Genomic DNA, 16,762 nt, shown 5'->3' on the forward strand with positions numbered 1-16,762 from the left:
CCTTTTACATTTATCTTACCTAGCTAAGAGGGAGCGTTAATGCATGATAGCCTCAGTAAGATAAATGATTGAATGAGAGATAAATGAAGTCTCTCATTCAAACATTTATTATCGTGAGGGGGCACGATCAAGTGATGTCTTGATTGGCCATGTCTTTGGCCATTTCCAAAAAGACATGGCCGGTCAAGGCATTGCTTGACCATGCCCAGCCCACTACATAAAAGAAGACAATCAGATTTATACAACAATTCAGTGATAGATAATACATAGAACAAGATAAATTTTAATTCTGATCCACAAAATTAACACTGCTTTTTGCACTCGAGGCAAAAAAATTTGAATCTTAAGACATGGGCAGTAATGATATAGCATGAAGATCAAAACCCTTATCTCAAAACAGAGCGAGAAAAACAAAGCCCTGCTTTTTATACTTAGAGACAAGATTTTCAAACTCTGACAACATGGGTAGTGATCAAACGACATGAGGAACAAAACCTAGGTTCTACTTTCAAAAATGCAGAAAAAAGCAAAACGCGAAAAAAAAAGCAAAAAGCAAGCCAAAAAAGCTGCTTCTCGGAATGTGCCCAAAGTGCCAAAAATCAAAACTTTCTATTTTTAGAAAAAAAAAAAAGGAAAAATTCCTAAAAATAGAAAGTTGTCAAAAATGACTCAATTTCGATCCTCGTCCTTCAAACCTTCTATGCACTTTCATAACGTTCAAACACTATTTTGAGCATGATTTCTTTACTTGGCTCAGGATGACTTCTCAAAAACTGTAACTCCTCATTTGCAAAAAGATTGGTGATTAGCAGTTGCAACACCAAAGCAAAACCCTAAAAAGCAAAAACAGGGGGTCCCCATCTGTGATGGGGCGATGTGTGAAAAAGGTCACAACAAGACTTAAGTTAAAGGGAAAGTTGTTTAAATATTAAAAGTTCCCCTTCAAAAGGTACTTGGAGACTTAAATATTAGAAGGGAAGTATTTCTATTTATCCCACATTGCTGGAAAAGTGTGTGGGCTCTCCTGGGAATGTTATAAAAGACTCTTAAGAGTTCATTTTCAGCATGCTTGGTTGTTAATGAATTAAGTATTGTTTATGCTTCTGATTTTGAAGGAGTTGTTGCTTCTTCTTCTTGGTTTGTGAGGACAGAAACCTTTGCAAGCAACATTCTTCATGTTGAAAGACACAATATGGAGGATAACTTGGTGATTTCACACAAAGATCACAGCGGAGCTTCAACGATGCTGATATTTTCAGTTATTTGGACAGTAGAGTGTTAAAGACCATTTGTGAGGGCTGATTGAGGATTTTTGCAGAGCTGATTGCATATTTGTGGGTCTGATCATTGTTGGTTGTTCCCTCTAAAGTAGGTTGTACATCTTCAAGGAGTTTGCAAAAGTTTATAACTGGTTTGTGGTGTCATTACTCATTCATACTTCCAGCCATCCATTTTGGAGTTCTTGGTATAGGCGGCTAGGGTTTGGAAACCCTCATTTGCTGGTATTGTTGTTGCATGTATGTTATTTTCATTTACCAACAACTGGGTATGTTAGATATAAGATTGTAGCCAATTTTCATCATCTAGATGTTTCTAGTATGCAATTGCATATTTTTGTTTAAGTTGCATGCATGTATTCTGAAGCTAGCATTCAGCATTAGTATATCTTGTTCCAATTATATCAAAAGAAAAAAACCAAGAGTGGTCATTACAGTGGTATCAGAGCAAAAAAATCCTACCATCCTGTTTTAGGCAATTTTCGAAAGTGGATAATACTTGCATGTCAGTTTGGAGGTGACCCAAGATCTTGCATGTTGTTTCATGTCAGTGCATGTCAGAGATTCTAGTTGCATGTGACCTAGCCGCACTTGTAAGTCAATTTGGAGGTGACCCAAGATCTTGCATGTTGTTTTCTATCAATGCATGTCTTTTATTCAGATACTTAGATAGTTGCATGACAATTTAGATCAATTTTATGAAGTGGGTTTCTTTTGCATGCCATTTTTGAGCAATACAAATTTGTGGGTTTGATTGTTTGGCAATTTTGATCAATTCCAGAAGGTGGGTTTACTTTGCATGATAGATTTGAGATCACTCAGATGTTCGCATGTCATTTTGGAGCCTTGCATGTTAGCAAGTTGGAGTTGCATATCAGTTTTAGGCAATTTTCGGAAGTGGGTAACTCTTGCATGTCAATTTGAAGCTATTTGGAGTAGTGGATTCACATTGCGTGTTAGTTTATGGCAGTTTTGAGCATATTCTATGAGAGCCAGTGATAGGAAAAGGAATTACCAAGACAGATCAAGGAAAAGGGAAGTTGAAAAGTGGTTAACATCTGAAGATCATTATTAGAACTTTCTTATCAGTGCAGCAAGTTGTTTTGTATTATCATTTAGGAAGATGGAGACTTTTGCAGAAGAATTGATGGAAATGAAGCATAGATGTGAAAGATAGAATGAGGAGTACCAACATGTGCAACAAAGTTATAGTGAGTGCTTGGATCACTTAAAATACTTACGTGAGCATCTTGGTTGGTTTAGATCCATCTTCAAAAAGAAATCAAAAGTTAATGAAATGACTTTTCCAGTGAAAAGATTCAAGATGTCAGTAAGATCGAAATGTAGAGACAAAATATTTGCTTTTCTTGCAAAGAGGCTTGGGAGCCTAATCACATATGCACGGGGGAATTGGTTAAGGTGTTAGTAGAAGAAAAAGGTACAGAAGGAAAGTTTGGGAAAGAAGAAATTGCTTCAGATGGGCCTGATGCTTGTAAAAAATGAGGATGAAGTAGCTTCATGTCTTTCTTCTATCACAGATGGGTACAATGATGTTCAAAAAATCAAGGACGAATCAATTGTTTCTTCAGGTATGGATTGCATTAGTTTCTTTGTGGGTAACTTGGAGGTTAGGCTTGACAAAACTGATGAGATGATGGTTACTCTTGATGATTCTAAATGTGATTCTAATGTTATTCCACTATTTCTAAATGAAAGGTGCATGACCCCATTTAGTGGAATAGTTGAATTAGATGAGCCTATTAGTATTTTGACACCAAATGATGATGAAGACAATTCCATATTTGGGCCTAACGCTGCCCAAGTTTTAGATCAGCAAGTGTGCCAAGAAGATATCATAGAGGCAGCTGATTGTGAGAATCAAGTTCTTCAAGGCCAATCAGACAATTCATCATGTGAAGCAGATGGAGTTCATAAGCCTAGTAAGTCACATACATTGGTGAACCAATTGAAAGTCGATGAGAATAACATTGTTGCAGCATTATCACATTTTTATAACACTCATAAGATGGTTGAAGATCACCTTTGGAAGACCCAACTTGAGAGAAGACAAAAGGGACTTGAAGAAGAACCTTTTCACTTACAGGCGATCAAGGAAGCTATGAAGAAAATGAAATCAGATTATTTACATCTTCTCTCAAATCGAGACCATCTCCTCAATCTTGCTGAAATATATTCTGATCCATTGGGAAGGAAAGAAGAAGAAGTTGGCAATCTTACTTATGAGCTTATGAATACAAAGAATTCTTTGGAGATTACTCAAGTGGCCCTACAAGAAGCAGAAAATCAGATTGATGAACTTGGTTTGAGATTGAGTTTGGCACATTCTTCATCATTTAAATCAAAAAATCAGTCATCTATTGCAACGACTCCTAGGGAACAAGTAGCAAATAGGGCTAGGGAGATCATACAAATTGTTGAAGGAATCGATGCACTTGGTAAGGATGAAATAAGGTATGATGATTCCAATATTTCCTATCCTAAGGAGATACAATGTGCTGATGAAGATCAACAGGGACCACAAGAAGTTGAGCTCATGAAATTTGATGAGCAATTTTCTCATGATGATATAGTTTGCAGCCATGAGAAAAATGCTTTACAAAGTTTTGCAGATGGCTTTCATAATGACACCCTTCTTGGATCAGCAGCTGATAATAAATATCAAAATTTGGAAGAGTTGTGGTATACTCATATGACCCCATATGGTGAGAAGAATTAGGAAGAACATCAAGAGTATAAACTCTTGATATTGGAGTAGGAAGACTCACAAGATGGTGCAGATTGCAATTATAAAAATGTTGACGCAAACAGTTTTTAGAGGAGAATACTTGATAAAACAACCACCATTGATGAGCAACCTATATTAGAAGAAGATTTTTTTGATCACCATGAGGACACTCAAGGAAGGTGAAAAGCACATGCTGATTTGGTAATGGTAAACAGCAGTCCTAATGGCCTTATTAGTCATGAGATGTCAGATATGAACTTTCAAATTGACTTGGGTTTGGATGTCACTATTGATTCATGTTTCTTACAAGATTTTGCAGTGAAGTTAGCAGCTGATTGCAGATCAGCCTTGAAGGAGGAAGGTTCATATCCCATTAGCAATAGTGATTCATATGTTGAGGGGAAGGAGAATGCAGATTTTGGAGATGACCAAATGAGGTATGAATCATTCCAATTTTCAGATTTCAGTTTGGCATCACAAATGGAAATTCAGTTGCATGATTACATCAGCATTAGAGGGTTCTATGTGTTTGGGTTTGGTGGTGCTAGCATTGTTTTGGGAGTTGAGTAGATGCAATCACATGATCAACACAATCAGTTGGTATGGAAAGCATTGATGGATGATGCATCAAAGATGACAATGGTGAAGGAGCTGGAGGCAATGGTTATAGGTGATCATAATGAGGTTGCATGGGCAGCCCATATTTATGTGTTTCTTCAATTTGCTTCCTTAGAGGATATGTTAATTCCAGGACTTGGCGTTGGTAAGTTGCTCTCACTAGGTATGTCTTTGGGTAATGAAGTTGCTATTCATGGTTTCATAAGGGCATATCTTTGTGACAACTTGGATTTGGTGAGATGTCTGGACAGGCAAAGGTGTATGAATGGATTACTTCATGAGAGCCAATTTTCAGATTGGAGATATCAGTTTCTAGCATTTGCATTGTTAAACACGGCTAAGTATGTGGTTTGGCGTCAAGAGGATTATACTTTTAGTTTTGACCAACGGAGCGTTGACGGGACACCAACATTTGGAGTTTGGATGAGAGATGCTCCTTTCATCTTGCAAGTGTATAAAAGCCTTATGGTCTGGATTCCATGGAAAAGTCAGTTGCTTCACAGGATTTGCAGTATACTAGTTGTATCAAAGTGGCGCAGAGAAATGGTAAAGCAATATTCGTCAAATTGGTTTGGGATTCAGGTGCTTGACGGAGTCACATTTTTGCCAAAGATTGCTTGAGGACAAGCAATATTGTGAAGGGCGGACTATAATGTCCCCTTTCTAGCACATATTGCATGAGGTTGTCGTTAGCCTGTTTCTCCAAGGTCTCGTAGGCTAACCAAGACATTTAAGGGATATTGAGGATATTTGGCCTAGACAGTTTTAGTTTCAGGCGAATTCAAGGTGTTTTGGTATGGTTTTGGGATACTTACTATTTATAGTAAGTCAGTTGGCCAGGTTAGGATCATCAATTATTCATGGATAATATCTTGTTGATAGTAATTGTTGATATCGACTAGAGATTTTAATAATTGTTTGTGACTATTAATGTATTTATCAATAAAGTTAAGTTATAAAGTTAAAATTAAAATATTTAACTTTATTGATATCGGGACTTAAGTTAAAGTTTATTTAAATATTAAAAAATTCCCCTTCATTAAAGGTACTTGGAGACTTAAATATTAAAAGGGAAGTAAATCTATTTATCCCACATTGGCTAGAAAAGTGTGTGGGCTCTCCTAGGAATGTTATAAAAGACTCTTAAGAGTTCATTTTCAATATGCTTGGTGGGAGAATTTGTGAGTCTATTTGCTGGAGATAATTTCTCAGAGGTTCTTGAGGACGGAAACCCTCTTGAATAACATTCTTCACACTGTTGGGAGACACTGTCTGAAGAATACATTGGGTGTTTTCATCCAGGAAACACATTGTACTTCAAAGAGATTAAAACTTGCAGTTAGAAGATTTGATTGGCAACCTTTTGGAGATTGTAGAAGGGCGATTGAGGAAGCTCGATTAAGATTTCATTTGTTTCTGTAACCACACTTGCTGGGCCTTTTTGTACTTGCTGAAGTCGTCTCATTTTTAAGCATTTATTTCAGATTTTGCTGGGCGTAGGGTTTTGAAGTGGAGTGGCTGGGTTATTGAGGTTTCAAATCTGCTGTTGCTGAATGTTTCTTTACTGCTGTGACTATTTAGTTCCAGCCATACTATTGCTGGGTTGCTGTTGTGAGCACCTTGTTACATTTTATTGTCATTGATGTCACAATTAAACACAAAACCCTATCAGTAAGTTCTGATATACTGTCATAATTATGCACAAAGAATGAATATAGGAATACAGGAAGTCGTAATGGTTGTTTGGTCTTTTGGTTATGCACAAACTGCTTTTATACCTGGGAATTACACAGTGAATGGATGTGCACAGTATGCTTGATCTGCAGGTTGATTTTGATATTACCAGTGAATCTTCTAGATGGTGGTAATAATATTGTTTACAGTATTAAGTGTTTTTGGGTTTTGGTTGAAGACAAAATTGTCTTGAATTTTGAAGAGAACTTTATAACCATCATCTCTAATCGGTTTGTGTTAAAGATGACTAGTTCGATTAATATTTTGGATAAGAAGTTTATTAGTGGTTATAACTTAGTTGTATAACTGCTCTCTCTCATTCGATAAAGACAATAGTATACAGACAAAACAGTTTGAAACTAATTAATTGTTAGTTGACAGTTGTCAACTAATCCTCAAACTAATCAAAACAGTTAATAAGTTCGAACTGAAACATATTTGGTTTGTGGGTCAGCATATTTTTATATATATGCATGTTTCAATGAAGCCTGTGGTTGATGTGATGTGAAAAAGACATACGTGTGTATTGAGAACTCTATATGAGTGAGAAGAATACGAATAATTTATTCAGGAGAATTTCTATTTGAGTGTATAAAATGATTAATGTGTGAGAAGAATACATGACTTTTGTTCTGGGAGTAATTCTGGATATTTTCTGAGCACGTGATTTGAGAGAAATGAATCTACAATAAAGGAATTGCTGTTACGTGGAAAGCAGAGTTGAAGATTGGATGGTATATGATTTTTTATTTTATAGTAACTGGCTGTTATTATTCAATGATCTGGTAATTTATTAGTCAGAAAAAGCTTTGTAGTTTGATGAACTTCATTGGCAGCATTCAGGTTTTATCAGTTTATGTTAATTTGATCAGGGTATTCTTCGATACAGATTTGCCTCAGCTTCAGAACTTTTTACTGTGCAGATTTGTCTCAGAAATTCATAGGCATCTTGACTTTCAGCATGCTTTGTAACTAATATATTTTTGCAATACTATGAAACTGCAAAAGTTCATTTACAGGTTGACACAATATTCAGATTATTTTGTGTTCAAGAAAAGATATTGATCATTGCTTCAATTTGTACTCTTCTGAGTTTTGTATTTGAGTTGGTGCTCCTGAATATTGTGTCAACATGTAAATGAACTTTCAGCATGCTTTGTAACTAATATATTTTTGTAATACTATGAAACTGCAAAAGTTCATTTACAGGTTGACACAATATTCAGATTATTTTATGTTCAAGAAAAGATATTGATCATTGCTTCAATTTGTACTCTTCTGAGTTTTGTATTTGAGTTGGTGCTCAAAAGAGAAGTGGATTTGTTGTAAGAGTTGCTGCTCTTTTTCTGAAGGATTGATTGGGTTGGTGCCCAAAGTATTGTAGACTTTTCAACTATGAGGCCAGATTAGGACAGTAGATCCTAGTGGCATTTCTCACCGTGGTTTTCCCACATTGGGTTTCCACGTAAAAACCTTGTGTTGAGTGTTTTTGTGGGTGCATCTCTTTCTGTTTCAGTTTCCTTTATCTTTCATCTTTCAGTTTACAATTGATAAAAAGTTTTTAAGATAAAGGTATTAAAGATCTAAGTCTACTACTGATTCACACCACCCCCCCCCTCCCGCCCTCTCAGTAGTAGGTAAGTGTTCTACACACCTAGGGTTTGGTGCACTATTATTGTTGATATTTGACGAAAAAACCTCATTTTCCAGCACAACTGTTCTGGGTCTGTCATAAATTCTGGAAATTATTTAGAGTGTTTCTTCTGAGTTTCATGAAGTTTAATGTATTCAAAGAGCTGCAAGTTATTTATGTATTTGCATAACTATTATGGTTGAATGGACTAGCAAACAGTATATCAAAACATTACTCGAAAAATCAGAAAAAAATTGTATCAATCTAGACTAGATATTACATTTCTCCGAATTATATATGGTGTACCCATATGAAGCTCATAATGCATACTAATTTTTGTTTGTCATGTCATCAAATAATTGTCATTTATATGTCAATTCAGGTTAGTTGTGGTCTTCCCCATCAGATTCCAAGCTGGTTGTGTCATGGTATTGTCTTTTGACTAACAACTTTTACAGCTTGCTTGAGGTTGCAGCTCTTCCAAAATGAACTAATTATATTAGGTTTGTGATTGATGATAGCTGCAGCAAAGAAAGAAGAGTGTGGTAAAGGCAAAGACATGAATGTGCACCATGATAGATGGAAAGTCAGCATACTGTTGTGCCTGAACACATTTTCATAGCAGCTCAACCACGTAGAATCTCTACTAGCAATTTATAATAGTGACAGTGAATGCAAATTCTTCCTGAATCTTTTGGCAATGATTTAAGAAATGCCGTATGTTGTGGTAAAGTCTGCTAAAAATTCTGATTGCAGTTTAACTCTTATGAATTCTGCCCAGCAGCAGAACAAAAAGATGGCAGCATTGATCTAAACTCGCACCTAGCTTTAGTAATGAAAAGTTCCACCACATATCTAAATGGTATTAAGATAGGAGCACATCTGCAACAGTTTAACCATCATGTATCTCTTCCAGGATTAAGTCAGCTCTAAGATCCACCCAAGAAGCAATTAAAAAAGAAACTCAAGTGAAGAGGTTATCTGCCCATGCCATTGAGGCACACCTTTAATAGGGTTCAACCATTAAAAACCTCTACCCTGCAATAGAAACATGGCAAAGGCAACACAAATATTTGCCTAGTTGACTTAAGGTGCACTTCATTAGCAGTTTGGGCATAAGGAATTCACAGCTAAGTTGTAAAAATCGGCAGACTAAAGTTCTGTCAAGGACAACAGAAAAGTTGCAGTAAGTGATATGATCTCCACCTGGCAGCAATGTACATAAATTCTGCCTAAGTTTTAAGAGTTAAAATTGGCTTAAGTATGGACATTTCCACCCAGATGTGAGAGAGTTCAAGGCATGACTTAAGGTGGACTTTTTATATGGTTTTGCCACACGTAATATCTGCCTAAGGTGGCTAAAATGAATCTGGCACGCACCAATGATAGCTTAGCCATTTAAGATCTTCACCAAACATGAAAGCTTGGCTTATGTGCTTCAAATTTCTGCCCCGACTGAAATAGCTACATTATAGGAATTTTCAAGAGGAAAACATGACATACCTAATGTTAAGGCGAGCCTAGGAAGCAAGATAAAGTGCCATTAGTGTAAAGGAGGTGCACTTGAGTGAAAGGTATCAGAGTTTTCGGCCTGCTACAGTATGAACAACAAGGTTTCAGTCGCCTAGTGTTTTGTGCATCAGCAAATACAGCAGTCAAAACAGTAAAAACAGTGTTACAATCAACTGTACTAGCAGTTCTTAGTGAATATAAGACCACAATTTACGAAACTTTCAATATTCCCCTGTTTTCATACATATATCAGCAGATTGATGGTCTGTAAAGCTGAGTTTGCAGGAGAGTTTACAGTTAGGGTTTCATACTTGGTGTTTTGTGATCACACCCTAGCATTTGAAAGATCCCAAATGGATCCTTTTGCTGTTGCTGCTGTAAATTCTTAATTAAACATACTATATTTTTGTAATTTTCCAGTGATCTTCTAGAATAGACAGAAGTTGCAGAAAGGGATTGTTTCTTTTTGGGTTTTGATGTTAAAGTAAAGTAATTGATAAATAGCAACAACTGTGAAATAAAAAAGTAAACAATGTTCATATGTAAGAACATTTAAGCAATCTGAAAATACTACAAATCATACCAAGCAAATAACCTAGTTTTGTATTCAGCAAGAATCCATACATTTATTTGGAGTTGTTCTCAATCTGGATTGATGCCAGATGGAGGAATATTAATGGCAACGAACAAGGAAGATCAAATAAGTTGAATACAACCCTTCAAGCCAACATACAAACAAGGTGTGGTTGCAAAGGAGGCGTGGCAGCAACTGCAAATCACGTGCCAACTGAAATAGACCAGCCGCCCTATTGAAACCCCCAATATGCACGCTGAATCTTCAGGACAAGAAGATGTGTCTTCTACCTCTGACAATCTCTGTGCAATCTTGGATAAATCCACTGTCAACTCTTGCTGAGGGCTCCATCCCAGCAAGCTCAAACATAGGGTTTGTGTCCCAAACCAAAATCACTCTTCCAGAGCAATTCCCAAATTCGCAAATTTCAAAATGATCAAAGATGCTATCAATTAGGTTTTTATCTCCTTATAACTCCTTTCCCTTTGCAAGTCGAACCCTAAAGAATAATAAAGCTTGCGCTTTATAATTAAAATGACACTTTCCCAATTATGGCGTCAAACTATAAAAAAATATCACTTTATTGCGAATAAATAGCTTCAAGCATCCAAAAAGACTCCGGGAGGTGAGAATCATGTAGCAAAGTTCAAGACCTTTCCAACGAGCTATAACACATAGGCATATCAAACCAGATGAAGCCAAAAACCCCTTATTACTCTAAAATGGCTATATACATAGCCTTATTTTAATTTATTTAATCGCTAACTTAGGAAATATTTAAATATATTACAATATTTCCATAGATCCAATAATAGCCCAAAATAACCAACCAAACATGAATCTGACTTCGTCACCTGTCTGTGACTGATGCCGGACAAGATGGGCCAACTGGCAATCCCATCCCTAAAATCTAGGGATACTCCTAGAAACTAGGAAACACACTCAATCTTCCTGAAACTGAAACCATGGTATGGTCCCATGGAACCTCAAATATGGAAACTACCACAACCTCCTAAAAAGTAGGGAATCGCTCTAAAAAGTAGGAACCTCTCTCCAAACACCTGTAACTACTCAAAAGGATCCTGCTCTACTCCTTGGTCCCCCAGGTGGTCATTCAGTCAACTGCCAGTTCTCCCTAAAAAATAGGGACTGTCGTCTGAAGGTCCAAAATGGCTCACAAAGCCCCTGCAAAGCTCCATGACCCTCAGAATGAGTCCCCTAACCATGTCATTGACCTACGGGAACTCGAATGGTAGGTCAACCCCTGCTCATCTCATGTCACCTAGAAAAGGGGACATTACAGCATTTTAAAGCATATTTCAGCCATTTGTAAGAAGAAAATTGATGTGTTGCAGCCTTCTTCATTGCAGATTTATATGGTAGCTTCCACATCTTTGTTGACAGTTTCTGTCAAGTTGTAAATTCAAGGGAATGTTCTATTTTCATTCTAGGTTTCAACTTTAGTTTCCAATGTTAACAAAACCCTGTAACTTTTTTCTCAACATATGGATGAGTCCATGGTGGTTAGGGTTTCATTACTTGTCTGGAAAATTCATTTGTTCCAATGCAAAAAGTAACACAAATTTCAGAGGATGCTCATGTGCAAATTACTATTTTTAGCAGTACCTATTTTCGGCAGTGGTTATTTCTAATGTTCTATTCCATGCTATGTATTAGGACCTATATTTATGCTAATTCAGTTAGTTTTATTCTATCAATTGTTTAGGTTTGATTTGATTCGGAAAAAATTTATATGGTGAATTCTGTTGATTCATAGAATATACACTTCAAATTATTTTTAGAGAAACCCAGTCCAAGAATGAGAAAATATCAATTTTGATATTAATTGAGATAGACAATCATGATTGAAATCATGTGATTTTAACATATTGGTAAACACCAAGAAACAAAATTTATCCAATACATACTGGTCAGAGAAAAGGTTCACTTCTCACCCAACTACTGACCAAATACTAGGGGACATTAAATAAAGCATGCATGAAGCAAATGTATATTACCTTTATATTCCACTGTACAGCATATCAAAACATTGAAATTAGTAGAAAGGCAAATGTAACGTTGAGTTCTTCAAAGCTAGATATGCCAATTGCATATCTTAGAATGAAAAATGATGCAAAATTCATTAGTGGACCACCTCCTTAAGATTTCTTAACCATATAATGATTTTCCTAGAGATGAAAAGATGAAGCTTAAATACATACATTTTGAATATCAAATAAGATCTCAATCTAGTCACAACTTGACAACATCTTCATTTGCTAAATTGAAATCCAACATCGAAAGAAAAGCTATCCACACAAACATGAAAATTACAAAAATAGCTTAAACCATATAATATTAAATAATTTCACTCTTTAAAATTCCCAATTAATTCACATTAAGCATAATATCAATTGTTATGTGCAAGAAAGTAGCAACTGGATTCCATATAGGCAAAAAATGGATCAACCTGGCAAAGCTGAAGTTTGCATCTTTCCACCAATGCTTTAGAAGAGCAGCAGCCCCAGCATCTGGAAAAATGGCTTTCAATCGCTGCACATAGGCTGCAAGAAGTCAACTTTAGCAAAAGAGTTGCACATAAAAAACATTAATGATTAGATCACAGACCAAATCAATTTACTTCACAAAATATGTAAATTCATGATAGATTTGAGTAAACTTGCTTAAACTTTATCATAAAAATAAGTTTTGTATCCTTTACCCTAAAGACAAAGAAAGACAGCGAATTTGTCCTGCATGATTCTTCCCATCATAACACAACTAACATGATTTGTTACAACAAGTCCACTACTCATATAGAAAAACAAAAATGGGTTTTTTTTAGATAATATTTATATTTTTAACACAGAATCAAACTAGAATCAAAATGCCAACATTCTATTAGGGAAAAAAATGTTTTGAGATATTATCACATGTGACTAATAATAAGAAAAATAATGCAAATGTGATCCCCAGGGAATTCAAAACAATATTATACAAAAAGCATGCATGCCTACATCTGACATTTTCATTATAATAATTGGTTTCCTTGTGTGATACATTACATAAAGAATATATGGAGTCGGTTCAGCAGGGCACTATTGAGCCTGACATATGCATTTCATCTTCCATTGATGAAAGTCTAATGGAGATTATATTCTCCTATATTAGAAAGAAAAACTACAAAACAACCACCCTTACATAACTCCTTGCAGCAATCTTTCTGTTCATTCATCCCCTTATAATCTTCCCTACCCCTATATAATGGAATGTTATAGAAGTCCTTTTAATATTTTTGAGGTGGCAACATCACTCTCAAGAAGCACTGATTATTTGTAAACATAAAGATAATTACTTCGCTCCAATCAAAGAAATATGCATTAACAAGCCAATTTGTTTCTTGGAAATACAATGATAAAAATATATGCTCTTCAATCATGGCTCACAAAAAGGAAAAGAAAAGAGAGAATCATTTAGACTCGAATTCTCAAGAAATCTTACAAAACCTTTGATGTCACTAATCTATTAGCATGACAATTGAAAGACCGACGATAAGTATATCAACAATTTCAAGAAAAATCCAATCAAACAAAACCAATGAATTCAAATGATTATGCATGCATATCATGTCGCTAGGGTCACTCAAGTAGCCTCTCATAACTAGACCAAACGGGTTTGGGGCAAGGTAGCCAAGATGTTCACCCAAGTCACATCTTGAGTGAACCCATGAGATAAGGAGCTCAAAGTCATTTTAAAAAATGTTTTTTTTGAAGGCCATTTCGAAATGAAAAAAAAATACCCCTAAAACACTAATTTAAACCCTAAAAGCAACCTAAAAACACAAAAGTTACAAATCACAACTTGCCTATCTCTTGAAACTTCCTAAACTTTATCTGTCATTGCTCAAGGCTATTGGTGTTTTAGAGAGTTGGCATCTTTGATAAGTGCTACACAAATATTTTAGATTGCATCAAGGACTTCCATCATCTAGCAACTTCTTTTCAGCTTTTTCTATGTCTTCAAAATTTATTTCCAAGCTTCAAGTGGTTTTTATGTTTTCCAAATTGTTATTCAATATTTAAAGTTTTGTATGGCATATGCTGCCTTTTTCATTGTTTTTTTTTAGTTTTTACATGTTTGCACAGAAAGGGGTTACTTATTTTTTCCTGATAATAGTTATTTCAAAATGTAGTACAAATATCCATATAATTTACAATGCTGCTAATTCTAGACCAATAAGCCCAACAATGGAAAGGATTTTCAAATTTGACCAAGATCACATCTTTGGTGACATGACAATGAAGGTGGGGGCTATCTTTGGCATTGTAATTAGTGGGCCCAACTGCCCGAGAATGAAAAGACTTTCAAATGTGACATAGCATCACCTCTTAATGATATATCATGATGATTGAGCAAAATCTTGGTGGTTGGGGTTACTATTGTCATTTTATGACACCCTTGGTCCATCAATCAGAACCAATCAAAGATGTGTTCCATGGACCAATTCTGCCCCAATGGATCAAACGCCAAGTTAGGGAATCAAGAAAATTCTTAAGTGTTCTTTTGTCATGGGTCAGACTTCAAGCCTATTCCTTTCATCCTTGCATCTTGCCTTCAGCACCTCGGGGTCCAGTGGCCCATTCTCCTTCCTTTTTCCTAAAGGATATTAGATTATGGATTTTGTGGATCCAATCTAACCCTTACCAAAAGGGTAAGCATTAGCCTGTCTCCCTGAATCCCATAACCCAATATCCCTTCCTTTGTTAGATTACGAATTTCAAGGATCCTAACTAACTCTTATCAGAACCAATCAGAGATGTGTTCCATGGACCAATTCTGCCCCACGGAATCAAGAAAATGCTGAAGTGTTCTTTTGTCATGGGTCGGACTTCAAGCCTTCTCCTTTCATCCTTGCATCTTGCCTTCAGTACCTCGAGTTCCAGTGGCCCACTCCTTCCTTTTTCCTAAAGGATATTAGATTACGGATTTTGTGGATCCAATCTAACCCTTACCAAAAGAGTAAGCATTAGCCTGTCTCCCTGAATCCCATAACCCGATATCCCTTCCTTTGTTAGATTACGAATTTCAGGGATCCTATCTAACTCTTATCAAAAGGGTAAGCATTAGCCTATCTCCCCGAACCCCATAACCCGATATCCCTTCCTTTGTCAAATTACAGATTTCAAGGATCCAATCTACCCCTTATCAAAAAGGTAAGGTTTGGGTTAGCCTGCCTCCCCGAACCCCATAACCCAATATCCCTTCCTTTGTCTGATTATGGATTTCAGGTATCCAATCTAAGTTTTAACCCTTACCAAAAGGGTAAGTGTTAGCTTGTCTCCCTGAATCCTATAACCTAATATCCCTTCCTTTGTCGGATTTTGGATTTCAAGGATCCAGTCTAACCCTTACCAAAGGGTAAGTGTTAGCCTGTCTCCTAGAACCCCCTGACTCAATATCCCTCTCCCACCTCCCTCTCGCCCTTTCAATCTTTTGAACTTTGGGACTCATCCTTAACAATGGTTTCCTGAAGGCCCGATGCTCAAGGCCCAATCTTCGATGCACAACACTTCTAGATGGCATGATTGACACTCAAAGATCTTAATGCTTCACCAACTCTTGCAACTTGTCTATCTCGATTCATGGAGCTACAAGGGCACATTTAATGCATTTGCAAGTTGCCATCAAGTGGAGTCCAAGGCCATGACTAATTATGGTTTCTTGATGGTTTTCATGTTAGGTTTGCATACTCTGACTGTGGATTTTCAAACAATCCACCTTCCAGATGCACTTTCCTTCTTGGGATTGCCTTGTCAAGGTATGGTCAATGTCCTTGCATGCACAATTAGTTAGATCTAGCCTCTTCCATGTCTTCTAGTGGTAATAGGGTTCTCTGGTACTAAAGATCAGTTGGTTTTATCTCATTTTCTCTCTGAAATGCGAAGGTTTTTTTGCAAAGCAAGAGTTGTTCGAGGACATAGTTTTCTTTTTTGAACACGATTTGAGTCTGCAATGTGACGGATCATGGTTAATCTAGCCATCTGATCTGCTTCCAACAAGTCTTGCAAAAGCTTTTCCAACATCGCGAGAGGTGGTGTGAAGGTTTTCGCGAGGGTTTTCTCTATCGCAATGGGTTGTTTTGTTTGCCACGGTTGTGACCTATTTTCTGCACGACGTGTTTTTTGTTTTACCATGTAATGAAAGGCTTTGGCCACAACGCGAGGATTTCTATGTTTTTAATGTTTTGCCGTGCAAGGATTTTTGTGTTTTTTGAGAAATTCCCAGTGAGGATTTCTATGTTTTTTGGTGTTTTGCATGATTTTAAAAAAAAAACCCTAAGTTTTTTATCTACTAGAGGGTTTTCTGAAAAAAAATTTACAAAAAATCATGGAGGGTTTTGCATGATATTTCTCTTCGAAAATTGTGGTTTTTCTATTCAGTTTTTGCATGATTTTTTCCACAAAAATCGTGGGTTCTCTGTTGACAAGTTTTTCATGATTTTTTCCTAAAAATCATGGTCATGGGGTTTTCTCGTTTCTCCACAAAACAAAGGTTTTACTGATTTTTTCACAAAATTGTGTGATTTCAACATCACATCATGGGTTTGACATTTTTCCAGAAAATCGTGGTTTCAAATTTTTGGCCGATTTTTTTGTCAACAAAATCAA

The 16,762-nt window shown here is 36.3% G+C and overlaps 1 protein-coding gene across 2 annotated transcripts in view; it reads right to left on the minus strand.

The window, feature by feature from the left end:
- LOC131069600 (uncharacterized) overlaps positions 1-16,762 on the minus strand; it is a 186,753-nt gene that overhangs the window by 103,684 nt on the left and 66,307 nt on the right. For both annotated transcript variants that reach the window (XM_058005127.2, XM_058005126.2), the window contains exon 4: positions 12,565-12,647. In XM_058005127.2, coding sequence (XP_057861110.2) covers positions 12,565-12,647 — 83 coding nt within the window. The remainder of the gene's footprint in view (positions 1-12,564; positions 12,648-16,762) is intronic.

This window comes from Cryptomeria japonica, chromosome 3, assembly GCF_030272615.1.
Source record: "Cryptomeria japonica chromosome 3, Sugi_1.0, whole genome shotgun sequence".
NCBI classification, from domain to species: domain Eukaryota; kingdom Viridiplantae; phylum Streptophyta; class Pinopsida; order Cupressales; family Cupressaceae; genus Cryptomeria; species Cryptomeria japonica.